General features: G+C 49.0%; 1 protein-coding gene across 3 annotated transcripts in view; it reads right to left on the bottom strand.

Annotated features, from left to right (window-relative positions):
• Bod1 (biorientation of chromosomes in cell division 1) overlaps window positions 1-11,546 on the bottom strand; it is an 18,701-nt gene extending 7,155 nt beyond the window's left edge. Inside the window, exons 1-4 of one of the 3 annotated variants that reach the window (XM_031352756.1) lie at window positions 11,082-11,546; window positions 9,046-9,170; window positions 6,682-6,878; window positions 5,024-5,790 (exon numbers count right to left, since the gene is read on the bottom strand). In XM_031352756.1, the coding sequence (XP_031208616.1) occupies window positions 6,683-6,878; window positions 9,046-9,170; window positions 11,082-11,480 (720 nt within the window). In that variant the 5' untranslated portion in view covers window positions 11,481-11,546 and the 3' untranslated portion in view covers window positions 5,024-5,790; window position 6,682. Of the gene's footprint in view, window positions 1-5,023; window positions 5,791-5,843; window positions 6,879-9,045; window positions 9,171-11,081 lie in introns of those variants that run through there. The other 2 variants (XM_031352757.1, XM_031352755.1) reach the window with 2 other exon arrangements.
• Between the last annotated feature and the right edge of the window lie 2,231 nt (window positions 11,547-13,777).

The raw sequence follows: 13,777 nt of genomic DNA, 5'->3' as shown, positions 1-13,777 counted from the left end.
CTGCTGGCCCAGAAAGGCAACATAGTTGAAGAGCTTACTTAGGCCTAACCAGTCTGTAACCATAGCAAAGAACTGAGGAGGCGTTATCTGCACCTGGCTTTTAGAAGTCAGGTGACCTTGGTGTGTCGGGGTCGCTTGCCTATGTGACTTCAGTCTTGCACTAGGACTGGGGGAAGAATGAGTTGGACTCACATGCAGGACTAGCACTAGAACTTAGATGGGCTAGGTCTCAGATTCATGTATCTCTCGCAGTCCCCCAGGCCCAGAGCACTTGGGCCCGGGGGGGGGGGGGGGGGGGGGGGGATGCAGCACCAGTTCAGAGGAGATAGCTGCTGCTTTAGACCCAGTATGTTTCAGATAGCCTCAGAGGTACCTCAACTGTTGAGCTGCCAGATTTTTCATTTCTCTTTTGCAATGATTGTAAAAGCCTCATGTCATTTTTAAAGAAATACACTCAGATCTTACACCACTCGTGTGTACTCTTTTTGTCAAAGCCAAATCCCGTGCCCACCTGGCCAGAACCCATCGTCCCGCAGAACAAGGGACCCCATAAGAAATCCCGGTCCGAGGCAGGGGGCTGATGATGTCATTCTGGAGTGAATCTTTCTGGGATGCCACCTGAATCTGAGTGGGCATGTGAGGTACCTAGGTCTTATAGGGTTAGCCCTGCCTGGGGGTGAAGTGCTCACCCTGCAGATGTGAGGGCCAAGAGGGAACGACGTCAACCCAGATCAGGTAATGTTTGGCAGGATCCAGAGAACCCTGCACACCCTCTGGCTTCTTTATCCACATGATTCCCTGCCTGGCTGAGGGTCTTCTGTGCACATTCTGTCCTTGGGTTCTGTGGTTTCCTTTAAACCAGGTTGGCACCTTCCAAATGACCTCTGGCATGGCTGTCCCTCCAGGGCCACCAGGGAATGGGTGATTCTCACTACCTTGGACCTGTTTATAGAGGGATATGGATGACTCCGGCTCTTCACTGGGTCTGGGTGGCAGCCCCACAAAGATACCTTTCAGGCTGGGGACATAGCACAAAGTGATGGCAAATGAGGTCAGGCCAGGGCTTGGCAGTGCCTCCTGAAATCCACAGGCAGTGGCCCAGGCTGTGGAAGCTGCATGTGTATCTCTCCATCGCCTGCCTCTTAAGCAGGAAACAGAGAGGTGCAGGCATTCACCTAAGGCTGTTCAGTTGCTCTGCTAGGGAGCTATGACTTTGAGCACTGATTCCTCTGAGACCAAAATGTTGTGTTCCTTATGTTGGCCATTTTGCTTCCCTTAGCAAAATTAACACCAGTCGCTTCTGCTTATGGTCTGTAAACCTCAAATAAACCCACTTCATAGAGGAGTCAAAGGTTCAGAGAGGACCAGTGACTTTTCTAAGGTAGGAACTGATGTAGCTGGGGTACATCACATACTCTTAACCTGTGAGGGACGGGCTGGCCACGAGGCCATGAAGCTGTCTCAGTGGGCACTGCTGCCTGGTGAAGCCTGGCTCCAGCCAGGCTGGGGGACTCAGCCACCTCTCAGCACCTGTTGTTTGGTGACTAGATGCTAGGCCATCACTCAGCTGGCATGGCCTTGCCATTCTGTAGGTTGAATGTCCACTGTCCATCCCACAGGTCAGGAACAGAGGCTCAGAGAGGTAAAAGGTCACCTGCCAGAGGCAAATTCCACCTGGAACATAAGCCATGGGGTCTTCTCCATCATTCACACAGGCAGCTGTTACCTCCTGTGACACTGCCAGTGAAGAGAGGCCCCTCCACCCCATCTCTCAGGCAAGCCTAGGTGGATGTCTCTACATGGGACTCTGTTCTCTCTCCTTCCCATCTCCCCTTCCCTTTAGGACTGACTCTGCATTCTTGAGCTGGGCTCCAGAGGCTCCCTGGTGTTGTCAGCCTGGGTGAGCAACTTTGTAAAATGGGGACAGTGGCCGTCCTGATCTTTGGGGTATTGAGATGGTCAACTGAGTCACTGATTAACACCCACTGTTCTAGCAGCTGTGAGCAGTGGCAGAGCTTAAAAAGCTTAGTGAAGAGCATGTAGCAGTACTGACCATGAGGGTGTGACCCTGACCCTCTGCATGGCTGCAGAGGGTTCCTCCTTCATTGATGGGCACTTGTCAGTGGTTCTAGCATCCCCGTGGTCTGTGTTCCATCTACATTTGCTCTGTCGTACCCTGTGCCATCTCACCTAACCCCATACACTCCTGCCCCATCCCACCCTACCCACTGCCTGTGCTTGTTCTAGCCCCATCAACTCAGCCCTGTTCTAGCCTAGTCCACCCACCCAACCCCAGCTGGCCCAGCTCACTCTGCCCATCCCTTCCCTCCACTAGAACGGCACCAGGACTCAGCCCATGAGTGCAGGCTGAGCACTGACTACTCATGGCTATGGCTCTCAGTCATGTCTCATGGTGAGACAGTCACCGGGCTCCACATGCCTCCCTGTTCTGTTCTAGCTGACAGCTCCCCTCAGAAGCTTGCATAGATAGGGTCCTGCCTAGTTGACTCTGCCTCCTCGTGGTCCTGTCAATAGTACCCCTACTCCTGCGGGAGAATTCAGGTGCAATGGGTCAGCCCTGGGCTGGCAATCCCCATTTCTAGCTGGCAATTCCCAATTCCCATTTCACGGCTGGCAATCCCCATTTCCAGGCCTGGGGCCCTCTCTTGACACCTCATATGAAGTGGGCCTAGAGCTGGCTCTGTTGTCAGGGTAGAACCTCCCCTCTTTCCTCTCTGCTACTCAGAAGGCAAACAGAGAACAGGGGTTGCTCTGCTGCCCTCAGAGCCTCTCATCAAACGCTTCCCCTCCAGTCTGTTGTGTCCAGCCTGACATATAATGGCTTTAGTGTGGCTGCAGGCTGGGACAGCCATGTACTGCCTCTTCTACGACGAGGGATAGGGAAGCCTTGCATCTCAGTGAAATAGTGAGTTCTAAGGCTTGGGCTTGGGCACAAAGGAAGCAGACAGTTGGCTTCTAAAGCTGGCTGTGGTTGAAGGCCACTGTCCCAGAACTGGCCTGGGAAAACAGCACCCTGTGTGGTCCAGCCTGTCTCCTAGACTTGTCAGGCTCTGTGGTTCAAGGGCTATGTTACCAATGTCAACTGTACACACATCTTCCTGGGGACGTGTGGGGAGGCAGGGGCAAAGGCCAGAGAACTGGTTCTGAGTCCTGTGTGTCAAAGGACTCATTTTACAACAAACCACATGTTCTCAGCATAGGCTCAACAAGGTGAATCAGGGGGACACGGCACAACGGTCCCTTCATGGGGTTTCACCCAATAACGTTCCTCGTGCTTTTTCCACCCACCCCCAAGCATTTATGTGGAGATCTATGCTTAGAATAGTAACCAGTAAAACCCTATTAATAACCCACAGGCTATAAATACATGTCTGTTAGCTTCACAGCTCATGAGAACAGCTTCGTGGACTTCTACCAAGTTTGCTAGGCAAGTCTGCAATGGCTTAAGCTGCTTTGAGGAGGGAGCCCAGAGAAGATCAGGCATGGGCAGGTTTTCCCAGAGATAGTGGCAAGCTTCCCCAGTACAAGGTGAGCACATGGGGGTGGGTAGGGGATATATAACAGTAGGACACATGGAAGACCCAGCAGGCTGGTGAGGTCCCAAGCTTGCTCTGGCTGTTAGACTATTGCCCAGGTGACTGCCATGTGTTAACTCTTGGCTTTAGCTATCTTCGCCATTGTTAACACTTACTGGCCAGCACCTGCTCAGAGGGAACTCAGCTCATACCACATGGCCTTAGAGAGCAGATCAAAGGTTTCCAGCAGATGTTTTATGATGCATGTTCTGAGATGTGTCTTAGGTGATTTTAGTTTTGGCTAAAAATTTTATTTTGGCTAAAAATTAGCCAGGCTCTTCAGAATGCAATATCCACACAAGATGGAATACTACTCAGCCTTCCAAAGTAAGAAAATTTTGATAGGAGGTAAAGACAAGCTTCTATGTCCTGGTCACCTTTTATGGCAAGCATGTGGCTAGTTTATACTTTTCGGTTCCTTTTTAGCTTCAGAATTCAGATCAGTGTGATGAGGCCCAGGTTTGGGGAGGTTAACTCCAGAGCACTGATGTGGTTCTGCACCCTGGAGGGGAACAACAGACCACACCCCTGAGGTCACTTCCATCTCTGCTGAGGGCGGAGCCAGCTTGCTTCTAAATTGAGGGCTGGAGCTGCAAACATCTTGCTGAGTTCTTGGCAGGCAGCAAAGTCCTCACTGAGGGCATTTCTGGTAAAGGTGGGAGGGGAACGTTCCTTCAGGGCAGAAACAATTGACTGGGTTAAAAGTTGTTAGATCTGGGCTGGGCATGAAGCTCAGCTGTAGAGTGCCGGCTTAGCAAGTGTGAGCCACTGGGTTCTCCCTCCAGAGCCACAGAACCTTCAAACCCCAAATCCAACAAGCCGGACAAGCTGTCAGGAGTGTACTTGACTATGAACAGGACTCTCGGGTTTGAGCAATCTTTCCCACATGCAAGGCCAGCATCTCCCTTGGAGACAAAAACTTTTAGGGCAGTGAGTAAAGGTGTTTGCCACCAGGTTAGATGACCTAAATTCCATCACCGGGATCCATAGTAGGAGAGAACCAAGATCTACAAGCTGTCTTCTGACCGCCACATATGCTGCCTGTCACCATCCCCGGCCTCCAGGTCAGTAACTAATGTATTAGAAAGAGAAAAGAAATACAAATCTCGGGCTCCCCAGACCTTGGAATGGACACCCACCTCCCCCTACCCCTCTGCTTGCCCTTAGATATGGAGGGGACACGGGTACTCACACAGCTTGAGCTGCATCAGAATAGTCAAGACACTGCCTGCCCCTGACCAGCTGCCTTGTTCAGCCTGAGCCAGGGTGCTTCTAAGCTGCAGCCACTAGTCCTTCATTCTCATCAAGTCCTGTGTGGTATATGGAGATGGTGGCCAGGTAAAGGAAAGGGGAATCCCCTCCACGGAGATGGCGGGTAGGTAAAGGAAAGGGGTCCCCTCTACAGACAAGGCTCTAAGGCTCTGTTGAGGCTTTAGGGAAAGAACATCAAATGACTTTATTGTAAAACATCCACAATTTATTAGCAGTTTTTTTTTCTAAAAACACAAACATGAGAACTGAGCACAGCACCCAGAGTGACTTGCCCCTGCAGATGGAGAGATGCCAGGACGGAAGCTGTGGGGCTTTCTGTGCACCCCAAGTCTCAGCTTCCTCACTCACTCAGGGCTCCGACGCTACCTCTGACAGGGAACAGAAACCACTAAGACCCCCAAGCACGGCAACCTTCAGGCTTCTGATGTTGACTGCCATACGTCCCAGTCTTCAGAGGCTAACCGCCACATGTTCCAGTCTGGATCTCTAGCGTATGAGAACCCACCGTCCAATAGCCGCTCCCACTGACCCTTGCTGTCCTGACCAGCTAGCCTCCAGCCTGGCTTCTGCACACCAGAGTGCAAGCGCTGACATGCACATGCAATGTCTATGTTCAAGTATAAAGGTCCATTCACAGGACAGCCCACGTTCACAGAACAGCCCACGTCACGGTAGTGCTTAAACCTCTGTAGTGTCTACTGGGGTCACACCCTTCAACAGGCTGGTCAAAGGTGACACAATCCATGAGCAAGTACAAGTAACTGTCCCACCACCAAACTTGCTCTCCATCCAATGTGGACACCACCACAGTCAAGGCCAAAATCTTGACATCAGTAATGACATGGCCAACTAAAGTTATATTCGTATGAAACAGGAATCCTTTCTTCGTTAAATAGAGCTTTCCAAAGGTATTGAGTATATTCTAAAAAAAAAAAAAAAAAAAAAAAAAAGACAACCATGTCAAAATGCTTTTGCTTTTGACAAGGGTCTATATTCAATAACTATGTTCCTTAAAAATATATTAATAAAATGAGAAAGATTTAAAATGAATGCTTTACACTCCATGATGGATCAAGGACCTCTCCAAGAGGCATGACAGCCCCACTGGTACTGACCTACGGCAGCCAGTGTTCTTGCAAGCTCCAATCAGCCATGTTCAAAGGCTTTGCTCAACTGCCTCCCTCCCCACTTTCCTACAAACAGCTGTCTTGGAGACTCACAGGAGAGCAGTAACAGCAGGACACTCCCCTGGTCAGGTGATGACAGGTGAGGGAGGGTCTGCCGCTCACACACTGGCTCTCCTCTACCTGCTACCATCTATCTCTTCATACAACACATGGCTTGACGGGAATGAGGACCGAATTCATCTCTCTATCTCCAGCTAATCTAGGATTAAATCCCAAACCTGAGACAAAGGGAACAGAGCTGCATGGTAACTGAGAGGCAACATGAATGTGCAGAGCTCATGTGAGTGTCTCACTTGAGACAGCACTTGGAAATGCTGCTTGACTTCATGTGAAAACCGCAAATGTCAACCAGTTTGAGAGCCACATGTAAGCAACTTCAGAGAGGATGACCTCCACATGAGTGCCCTGTGTAAACCAGCTGCACATGGCTCCCAATGATGCTTCCTCTGTCGGCTTGCATGCCTGGCTCTGCTGCTGCAGAGTACACTTGGGAGCGTGTGAGTGGCGAGTTCCGTGGGATGGCTGACTCTTCTGAATGGGTGTGAAGCGTGACTTCTAATCACAGCTTAGCCCTTTTCTAACCATTGCACACATCAGCCAGGCAGAGGACAGACGGTGTGCCAAACCTTAGGAAGCATCCTGGGATGGCGCTGGAGGATCCTGGCTTTCAGGTTCTGGAGGGGGAGCTGGCACAGCTTCTTTTTTCTGGGCGGCCAGGAACTCATGGATTGCTCGCTCTATCTGTGGCCTGAAGATGTGGTTTAGTTTGGGGTCTACCACTTGAGAAATGATCCTGTCCACTCCTGCTTCCAACATGCCTGACCTATGGAGATGAAACAAACCACTGTTACTGAGTTCTTTAGAGTTCTCCTTTGCACCAGTATGTCCCAAGTGCCATTCGAGACCAGCAAACATCCATTTTCCCCAAGATTTAGGCCACTGGCCCTTCATTGAGGAGGTTCAGAGCCGACTGCTACCTACCATCCCTCATGCAGCCCCAACTCTGTACAAAGGAACAAGACAAATCGGAGCAGACTGCCCCAAAGTCCAATACGTGCGGCATACGGCAAGAGCGAGCCTGGCCACAGGTGTGGAGTGAAAACAGCAGTCGTAATGTCAAAGACAGCGAAAGCCTTGTTTTGCCTCCATTTTCTTCAGCATTTATACTTAGCAGCAAGAACAGAAGCAGCTTCCAGTAGCAATGCAAACATCCAACACAGCCCAGACAATAGAGGTTTGTGACAACTGGTAAGATGCATAAAGACTGACACACAATGTGCAGCTGCTCAGTAAAGGGTGGCTTCTGACCCAGCTTTCTAAGACCTCCGAGCCACCAGAGCTCACCCCACGAAGGGAGCAGTACTCCACAGACCAGGAGGACAGCGTGGGAAGCTGTAGATACCACACTCTCCTGACACACAGGACTTTACAGGAGTGGTCATTTTCTTTATTTACAAGATCCCAATTTCAGTGGCCATGAGCCACAGGAATACTAGATTGTCAACAAAAATCCTTTTCTATTTTTAAAATCTTTTAAATTTCAAAATCACTGTATAGTCAAAAGTTTCAAGGAAATATACAAAGAGGTTCATACACCTTATCCTTACACATCTGGTGTTAGCACCTTGCATAACACACTATAATATCAAACTAGGAAGACTCAGTACCCAGACTGAAGTAGATGACCTGCATTAACCCAGCCTTCTTTGTGTTGCTGTAACAAAGTAGCTGAGGCCGGGAATGTGAAGAGGTGTACTTGGCTCATGATGCCAGTGGCTAGAAAGTACAAACAGCACAGCGTCACCCAGAGTCTGCTCAAGTCCCTATCTGTATTCTAAGCCACACTGCCTAGTGAGGAAAGCAGCTGAACTCACCCATTTTTTATTTTCTTTCCTTCTCTGGGAAGGTCTTACTGTGTAGCTGAGGCCGGTCTGGAGCACATCACATAACCAAAGCTGCCTGGCTCTCCTACCTTCCTGCCTCAATCTGAGTGCTGAGATGACAGGAGTGTGGCATCACATTTGTCTAAGCTCAACAACTGATTCTCAAAGAACTAATTCAGTGCAACAGGGGTGAAGGCCCCATGTGGCAACAACCCTATCATGAAGGCCTCTGGGGACACAGCACAGCTGAGAGCACGCTTTGGCTCTCCCAGTCCAACCGCCTACGTACCTTTGGCAGCCACAACTGCAGGCACCTCTGCAGCAAGCATAGCCCTGCCTCAGTCTTCCACCATCTGCTTTTCTCACCACAATCCCCTGATGTCCTATTTTCAGAACCCTGCTTCACGAGCTTTTATTCAACAGGTTAGTGGATTACAAAGTGCCAAACATAAGCCCCGGTGCTAAAAGCCAAAATGGATTCTGACACAACAGAAAAAAAATTTACCTTGGAACCCATGACACCCCACCCCCACTGTGCAGTAACAATGAGGTCACTCAAGTGAGCCCAGGACCCCCCACTGTGCAGTAACAATGAGGTCACTCAAGTGAGCCCAGGATCCCCTCACTGTGCAGTAACAATGAGGTCACTCATGTGAGTCCATGACCCTCCTCCCCCCACTGTGCAGTAACAATGAGGTCACTCATTTGAGTGTTCCACAAGACCTTCTAGCAAAGGGTCAGTTTGTTTCCTGTGAACTGCCACCACACTTTCGCAGCCATGGTCTCAAGACCATATAGAACTAACTCACTCTCCACACCCTAACACTGGTATTTTGGTATAAAACTCACACTTATATTCAGATTACACTGAAAGCTTCAAAAGATGAAGAGCAAGCCTGGCAATCCAAAAGGTCTTCCAGAGCCAACACTGAGTGCACACACCTAGGAGTGGCCAGAGTGAGCAGCAGGCACGCCAGGGCTCTGCTCATGATCGCCCTGATGCACCAGACAGCAGAGGGCTACAAAGCACCACAGACCGGGACTCCATGACCTTGTGGCCGGCTTGTGTGGCATGCACGCTGGGGCCTCCACCTTCCCTTCACTTACTGAACCACGCTCTGCCTCAGCCCATTTCGCAACTGGTTCTTGTTCATTGCAGGATTCCATTCCTGTTTGTCCAGATGTGTTGACACAAAATTATCCACCTTCTGCCTCAGGTTCTGGTAAGCTGGCTAAGACATGCATTTAGAAGAGACCATGTTAGTGTGTGTGCCAATGTTGTGGCACTGAGCCATTCAGGAAACTGCTTTTCATAGAAACACATCTTCCCCTTTAAACAAACTCCCACCTGACCTCAGAGTTCACCTGCAGTACAGCAGCCATGAATCAACAGCCAGCAGGGTGCCTGTCTTGCAGTGGCTAGGCACAGTGCAGGGCATTGCCTATATAAGTCAATCTACTTAAAAAAAAAAAAAAAAGACTTATTTATTATGTGTGTAAGTATACAGTGTGTGTATGCCTGTGGGCCAGAAGAGGGCACTAGATCTCATTACAGATGGTTATGAGCTCCCATGTGGTTGCTGGGAATTGAACTCAGGACCTCTGGAAGAACAGTCCTAACCTCTGAGCTCTCTCTCCAGCCCCTAAGTCAATCTACTTCTAAAGAAACTCCACGAGGGAAGAGTCTATTAGTATTATGCTGCCCTCATTCAGACATTAGACTTTCAGGCTTAAAAGAGGAAACAAAGGTGCTTTCTGTCACCATGTGGCTAAGGACAGATGCAAGCTGTTTCTGGAAGGAATAGGGTTCGAGGCCAAGCACTGACTTTTTACCAGTCACCTGACTTGTGAGTTTCAGTAATTTCTATCCCTAAAATGCAAACATTCCTGTCTGCTTGACTCACATTGGATGTTCATAGCAGTACACCAAGGAAAGCCCCCTCCAAATGAAACAGCCACCAAGCCTCACCAAGAGTCACTCCAGCTACAGCCAAGGGAGCTCTGTGAAGCGTTTCCAGGCAAAGCTGTGACCCTCAAAGGAGCCTGAGGCACTTACTCTAAATCCTCCTTCTTAGAGCTTGAGAACAAGCCTACGAAATTACCTAGTGAGTACAAGGAATGTTCTGAGCCCCTGACCACCTCCTCTCCAACTGGGAGAGGGGCTACTGGGCCTGCTTGCTTAAGTGACTCACAGCCCTGAGCAGCAATGAAGACTGGGGAGCCCTCAGTAATCAAAGAGGCTCCTAACTCCACCACCTTAATCTTGGTAAGCAGGTTTTGTAAAGGGAAAAGAAATGTTCTGGCTACTACTATATACCTGCCCTGTGACACACATTCCAAAGTTTCCAACTCAGGTGAATTAGCATTTTTATTTTATTTATTTTTTTAACCGTAGAGACTGGCCTTTGGCACTGGATCTAACAACCAGTAACTCCATTTCAATTAGTTAAATGGAAAAAAAGAAGGTGCTGATTCTACAGCTTATCCCAATTTGACTTCATACAAGTCTGCAAATGATTCAGCTGGGGAAAGGGATTAACTATCAACGTGTCATCCATGGGGCTGGAGAGATGGCTCAGTGTTTTAAGAGCACTGACTGCTCTTCCAGAGGTCCTGAGTTCAATTCCCAATTCCCAGCAACCATATAGTGGCTCACAACCATCTGTAATGGGATCCAATGCACAATTCTGGTGTGTGTCTGAAGACAACTACTGTGTACTCATATAAATAAAAATAAATAAATAATATTTCTTTTAAAAAAGTGTCGTCCAATCCAGCCGGTACTTAAAATCACCTCCCCGGTGGTGAACAAGGGAATCGGTGGAGCTTCTAAAGTACTCTGCTTTTCCCAAGTGTGGTAAAACACAAGTTTCTTGGGTATGGAGTGGGTATACGTGTGCAGCCATAAAAGAATCTTCAAGTTCAGAAAAGCGATAGAACTAAAAAAATGAAATAAAAAATAAATTAAAAATTACAGCTGGTAAGTGCTCAGGTGTCGGGTGTGCACCACTCAGAAGGCACCGGTAGTGCCCCGCGCGGCGCGTCCCAGACAGGATTCCGAGGTGCCTTTTGTTTTACTCCGGACTCTGGCTCGTGAAAGCAGCGAGGTGGTCCGCCCCCTCGGCTCCCCGCAGCCCGGGTACCTTAGTGTCCACGTCGGCCAGGCAGTCCCGGCGGAAGCTGTCAAACAGCCCACGGCTCTTGAGCTGCTCCACTATGAGAGCGATGAGCTGCGGGTCTCCCGGAGGCAGCGAAGCAGGATTGACGGGGCCGCCCGCCCCACTCGAGCCCCCCGCCGGTCCCGAGGCCTGGCCCGCCGCGCCAGCACCCGCACCGTCCGCCATGGCCGCACCCCGCGCCCGCGCCGGGCCCCGCGCTCCGCTGCTCCTTCGGGAGCCCCGGGCCGAGCTGCGCAGACACGGAGGGCCCCACGGAGGCGGCGGCGACGGAGGCGGCAGGGTGGGAGGCGGCGGCGACCACGGCGCTCCCCGCTCGCCGCGCTGCCGGCGCTCGTCTAATGGCGTCACGGACGGCCTTTGCATTGTGGGACGGTTGGTTTCCTGGAGCCATCGCCCATGTTCTTATAGCCTGTGTCTAGCCGTTGGAAACTACAACTCCCGGCAGGCTATGGGCTCGCTCGCGCTAGTTTGAGGGGCAGCATGGGAATTGTAGGCTCAGAACCTACTCAGTCACTGTAGCCATCCCAAATCAGACCTCCCCATTGTGCGTGACGGTTATCGGTAGAGCTGATCAAAAGATTACGAGTGTATCCTTTAACGACTGGCAGTCTGTGCTTTTGACATGTACTCCATTCCCACGACCTCTTTGAATAATATGATTTGAGAAATTTGGTTAACAATGGGTTAATCTTTCTGTTGTTTCGACAAAACTAATTTTACTTTTTGTGACGCAGGGAGGGGCGGTGGAGCGTGCTACAGAGCATTTGTAGGGTCAGAGGATAACTGTGGCACACTGGTCTCTCCTGTAATGTAGGTGGTGGGATTGAACCCATATTTCTCAAGCTCCTGTACCCTCAAGTGCCTACACCATCTCAGCTATCTAGCCTGCCTAAAATCAACCTTCTGTTCAAAAGTTTGTACTCTTTTGCTTGATCAATAGCAATGCAAATTCATTTTACAAATTCATAAAATAACAGGAAGAAAATAAAAACTGCTATTAAGTCTTTTTGCAGTGTGGATTTTCTCCTCGGTATTAAATATTGTAAGCATTACTAATAGTAGATCCAGTGAGTAGAATGAATTAGATGTAATAATGCTGCACTCTTTAAACACGTTCACAACTATCTGAAAGTCAGCACTACTATTTCTTTCTGCAGATGCAGAAATGGAAGACCAGAAATAATTACCCTGGTCATATACCTGGATGAAGTATAGTAGGTGTTGTGTTACAGTGTTTAACCTAATATAGCCATAGTCCTGATAGCTAGCTGTCATTTTACAGCAAGTAAAATACCCTGGCTTTTACAGCTGCAAGTCTGCACTGAATTCCCCACTATTGTCACTTTTAGAAATAAGTTTGGATTGCAGAGAGAGACTATCACTACAGCTAAGTGTCTGAACAAGGCAAACTTTGCTCTTGATCAAAAGGTTTGCTGGGGCAGGAAAAGGCAGGGGAGGGAACACACCTAGACAAGAAGTGCATTTGATTTTTATTCTAAGGAAGGTGGTGGTCCTGTCTTTTCTCAGATGGCTAGGGTCCAATGTAATAATCTTACTCAGTTGTCCAGTCTGAAAAGAATTTGTGCATAAGAAGTAGAGGAAGATGGGGAAAGAGGCCACTGCACCAAGGAGAAAAAGCCATCACATTCCTTTGTGTAAATAAAGGATTTCCATGTGATTCTAACATTTGCAAATCTTACAAAGTGGAGGGGGGGACGGAGAAAAGAAGATCTTAATCCCTTCTTCTAAAGACAAGATTTATATATTTTATAAGAAAGATCCTATTTGGTATTTCTTTTTTGTTTTGTTGTTTTGTTTTTCTTCAAGACAAGGTTTCTCTGTTTAACCACTCTGGTAGTCCTAGAACTCACTTTGTAGGCCAGGCTGGCCTTGAACTCAACAGAGATCCACCTGCTTCTGCCTCTCAAGTGCTGGGCTAAAAGCTGTGTGCCACCATGCCTGGCCAGTTTTGATTTCTTACACGCTTCTGTCCTCTCTTTCTTGGCTGATCATCAGCTCAACTTCCCCAACTCCCAGAACTGCATCTGCTGTGGTTACTTCTCATCACACGTGACCACTGAGAAAGATGTTCATAACATTTACAGTCCCCTTGGGTCCTGGGAAGATGCACACTAGACAGTGATCCAAGATGCTCTCACCCAACATTTGCTACCCAAGAGAACTGAAGTTAGAGCACAAAACAAGTAGCCACTTTATTCCTTTAACATCAGCCCAGCTGGTCTCAAAGTTTAAGCTGATCACAGTCTTTCATGATAGGTTGCAACCCTTTGGGATATCTCAAGTCTGTTTCTACTACTGACCCACGCTGACCTCTCATGTTTGGCTCTAAGGGAATCCCATTAGAGAGTTCAACCCTGCCCCCTCCCGGAGACAGGGCTGGGGAGGGGGTGCCCTTCTTATAGGTTGAATTTTAGGTACATCTCATCTTATTCTTTCCTCACAAAAACTTTTCTGTCCCCAGGCCTAATTTGGTCTATTGCTGAGCCATATTCGTATAGCAATTGTTGTAACTGGAAGTGAATAATTTATAGGCTGACTGGCCATCTGCACCTCTATACTCCCGACCACACCCAGAGCGTAAGCTTCGAAACAGAAACCACAACTGTTTGTTTTGTCTCTGGTGCTCTGCACAATACTTG

Source organism: Mastomys coucha, unplaced genomic scaffold (assembly GCF_008632895.1).
Source record: "Mastomys coucha isolate ucsf_1 unplaced genomic scaffold, UCSF_Mcou_1 pScaffold5, whole genome shotgun sequence".
Taxonomy (NCBI): domain Eukaryota; kingdom Metazoa; phylum Chordata; class Mammalia; order Rodentia; family Muridae; genus Mastomys; species Mastomys coucha.
Note: the sequence above shows the minus strand (reverse complement) of the source record. Positions and strands in the feature narration are given on the sequence as shown.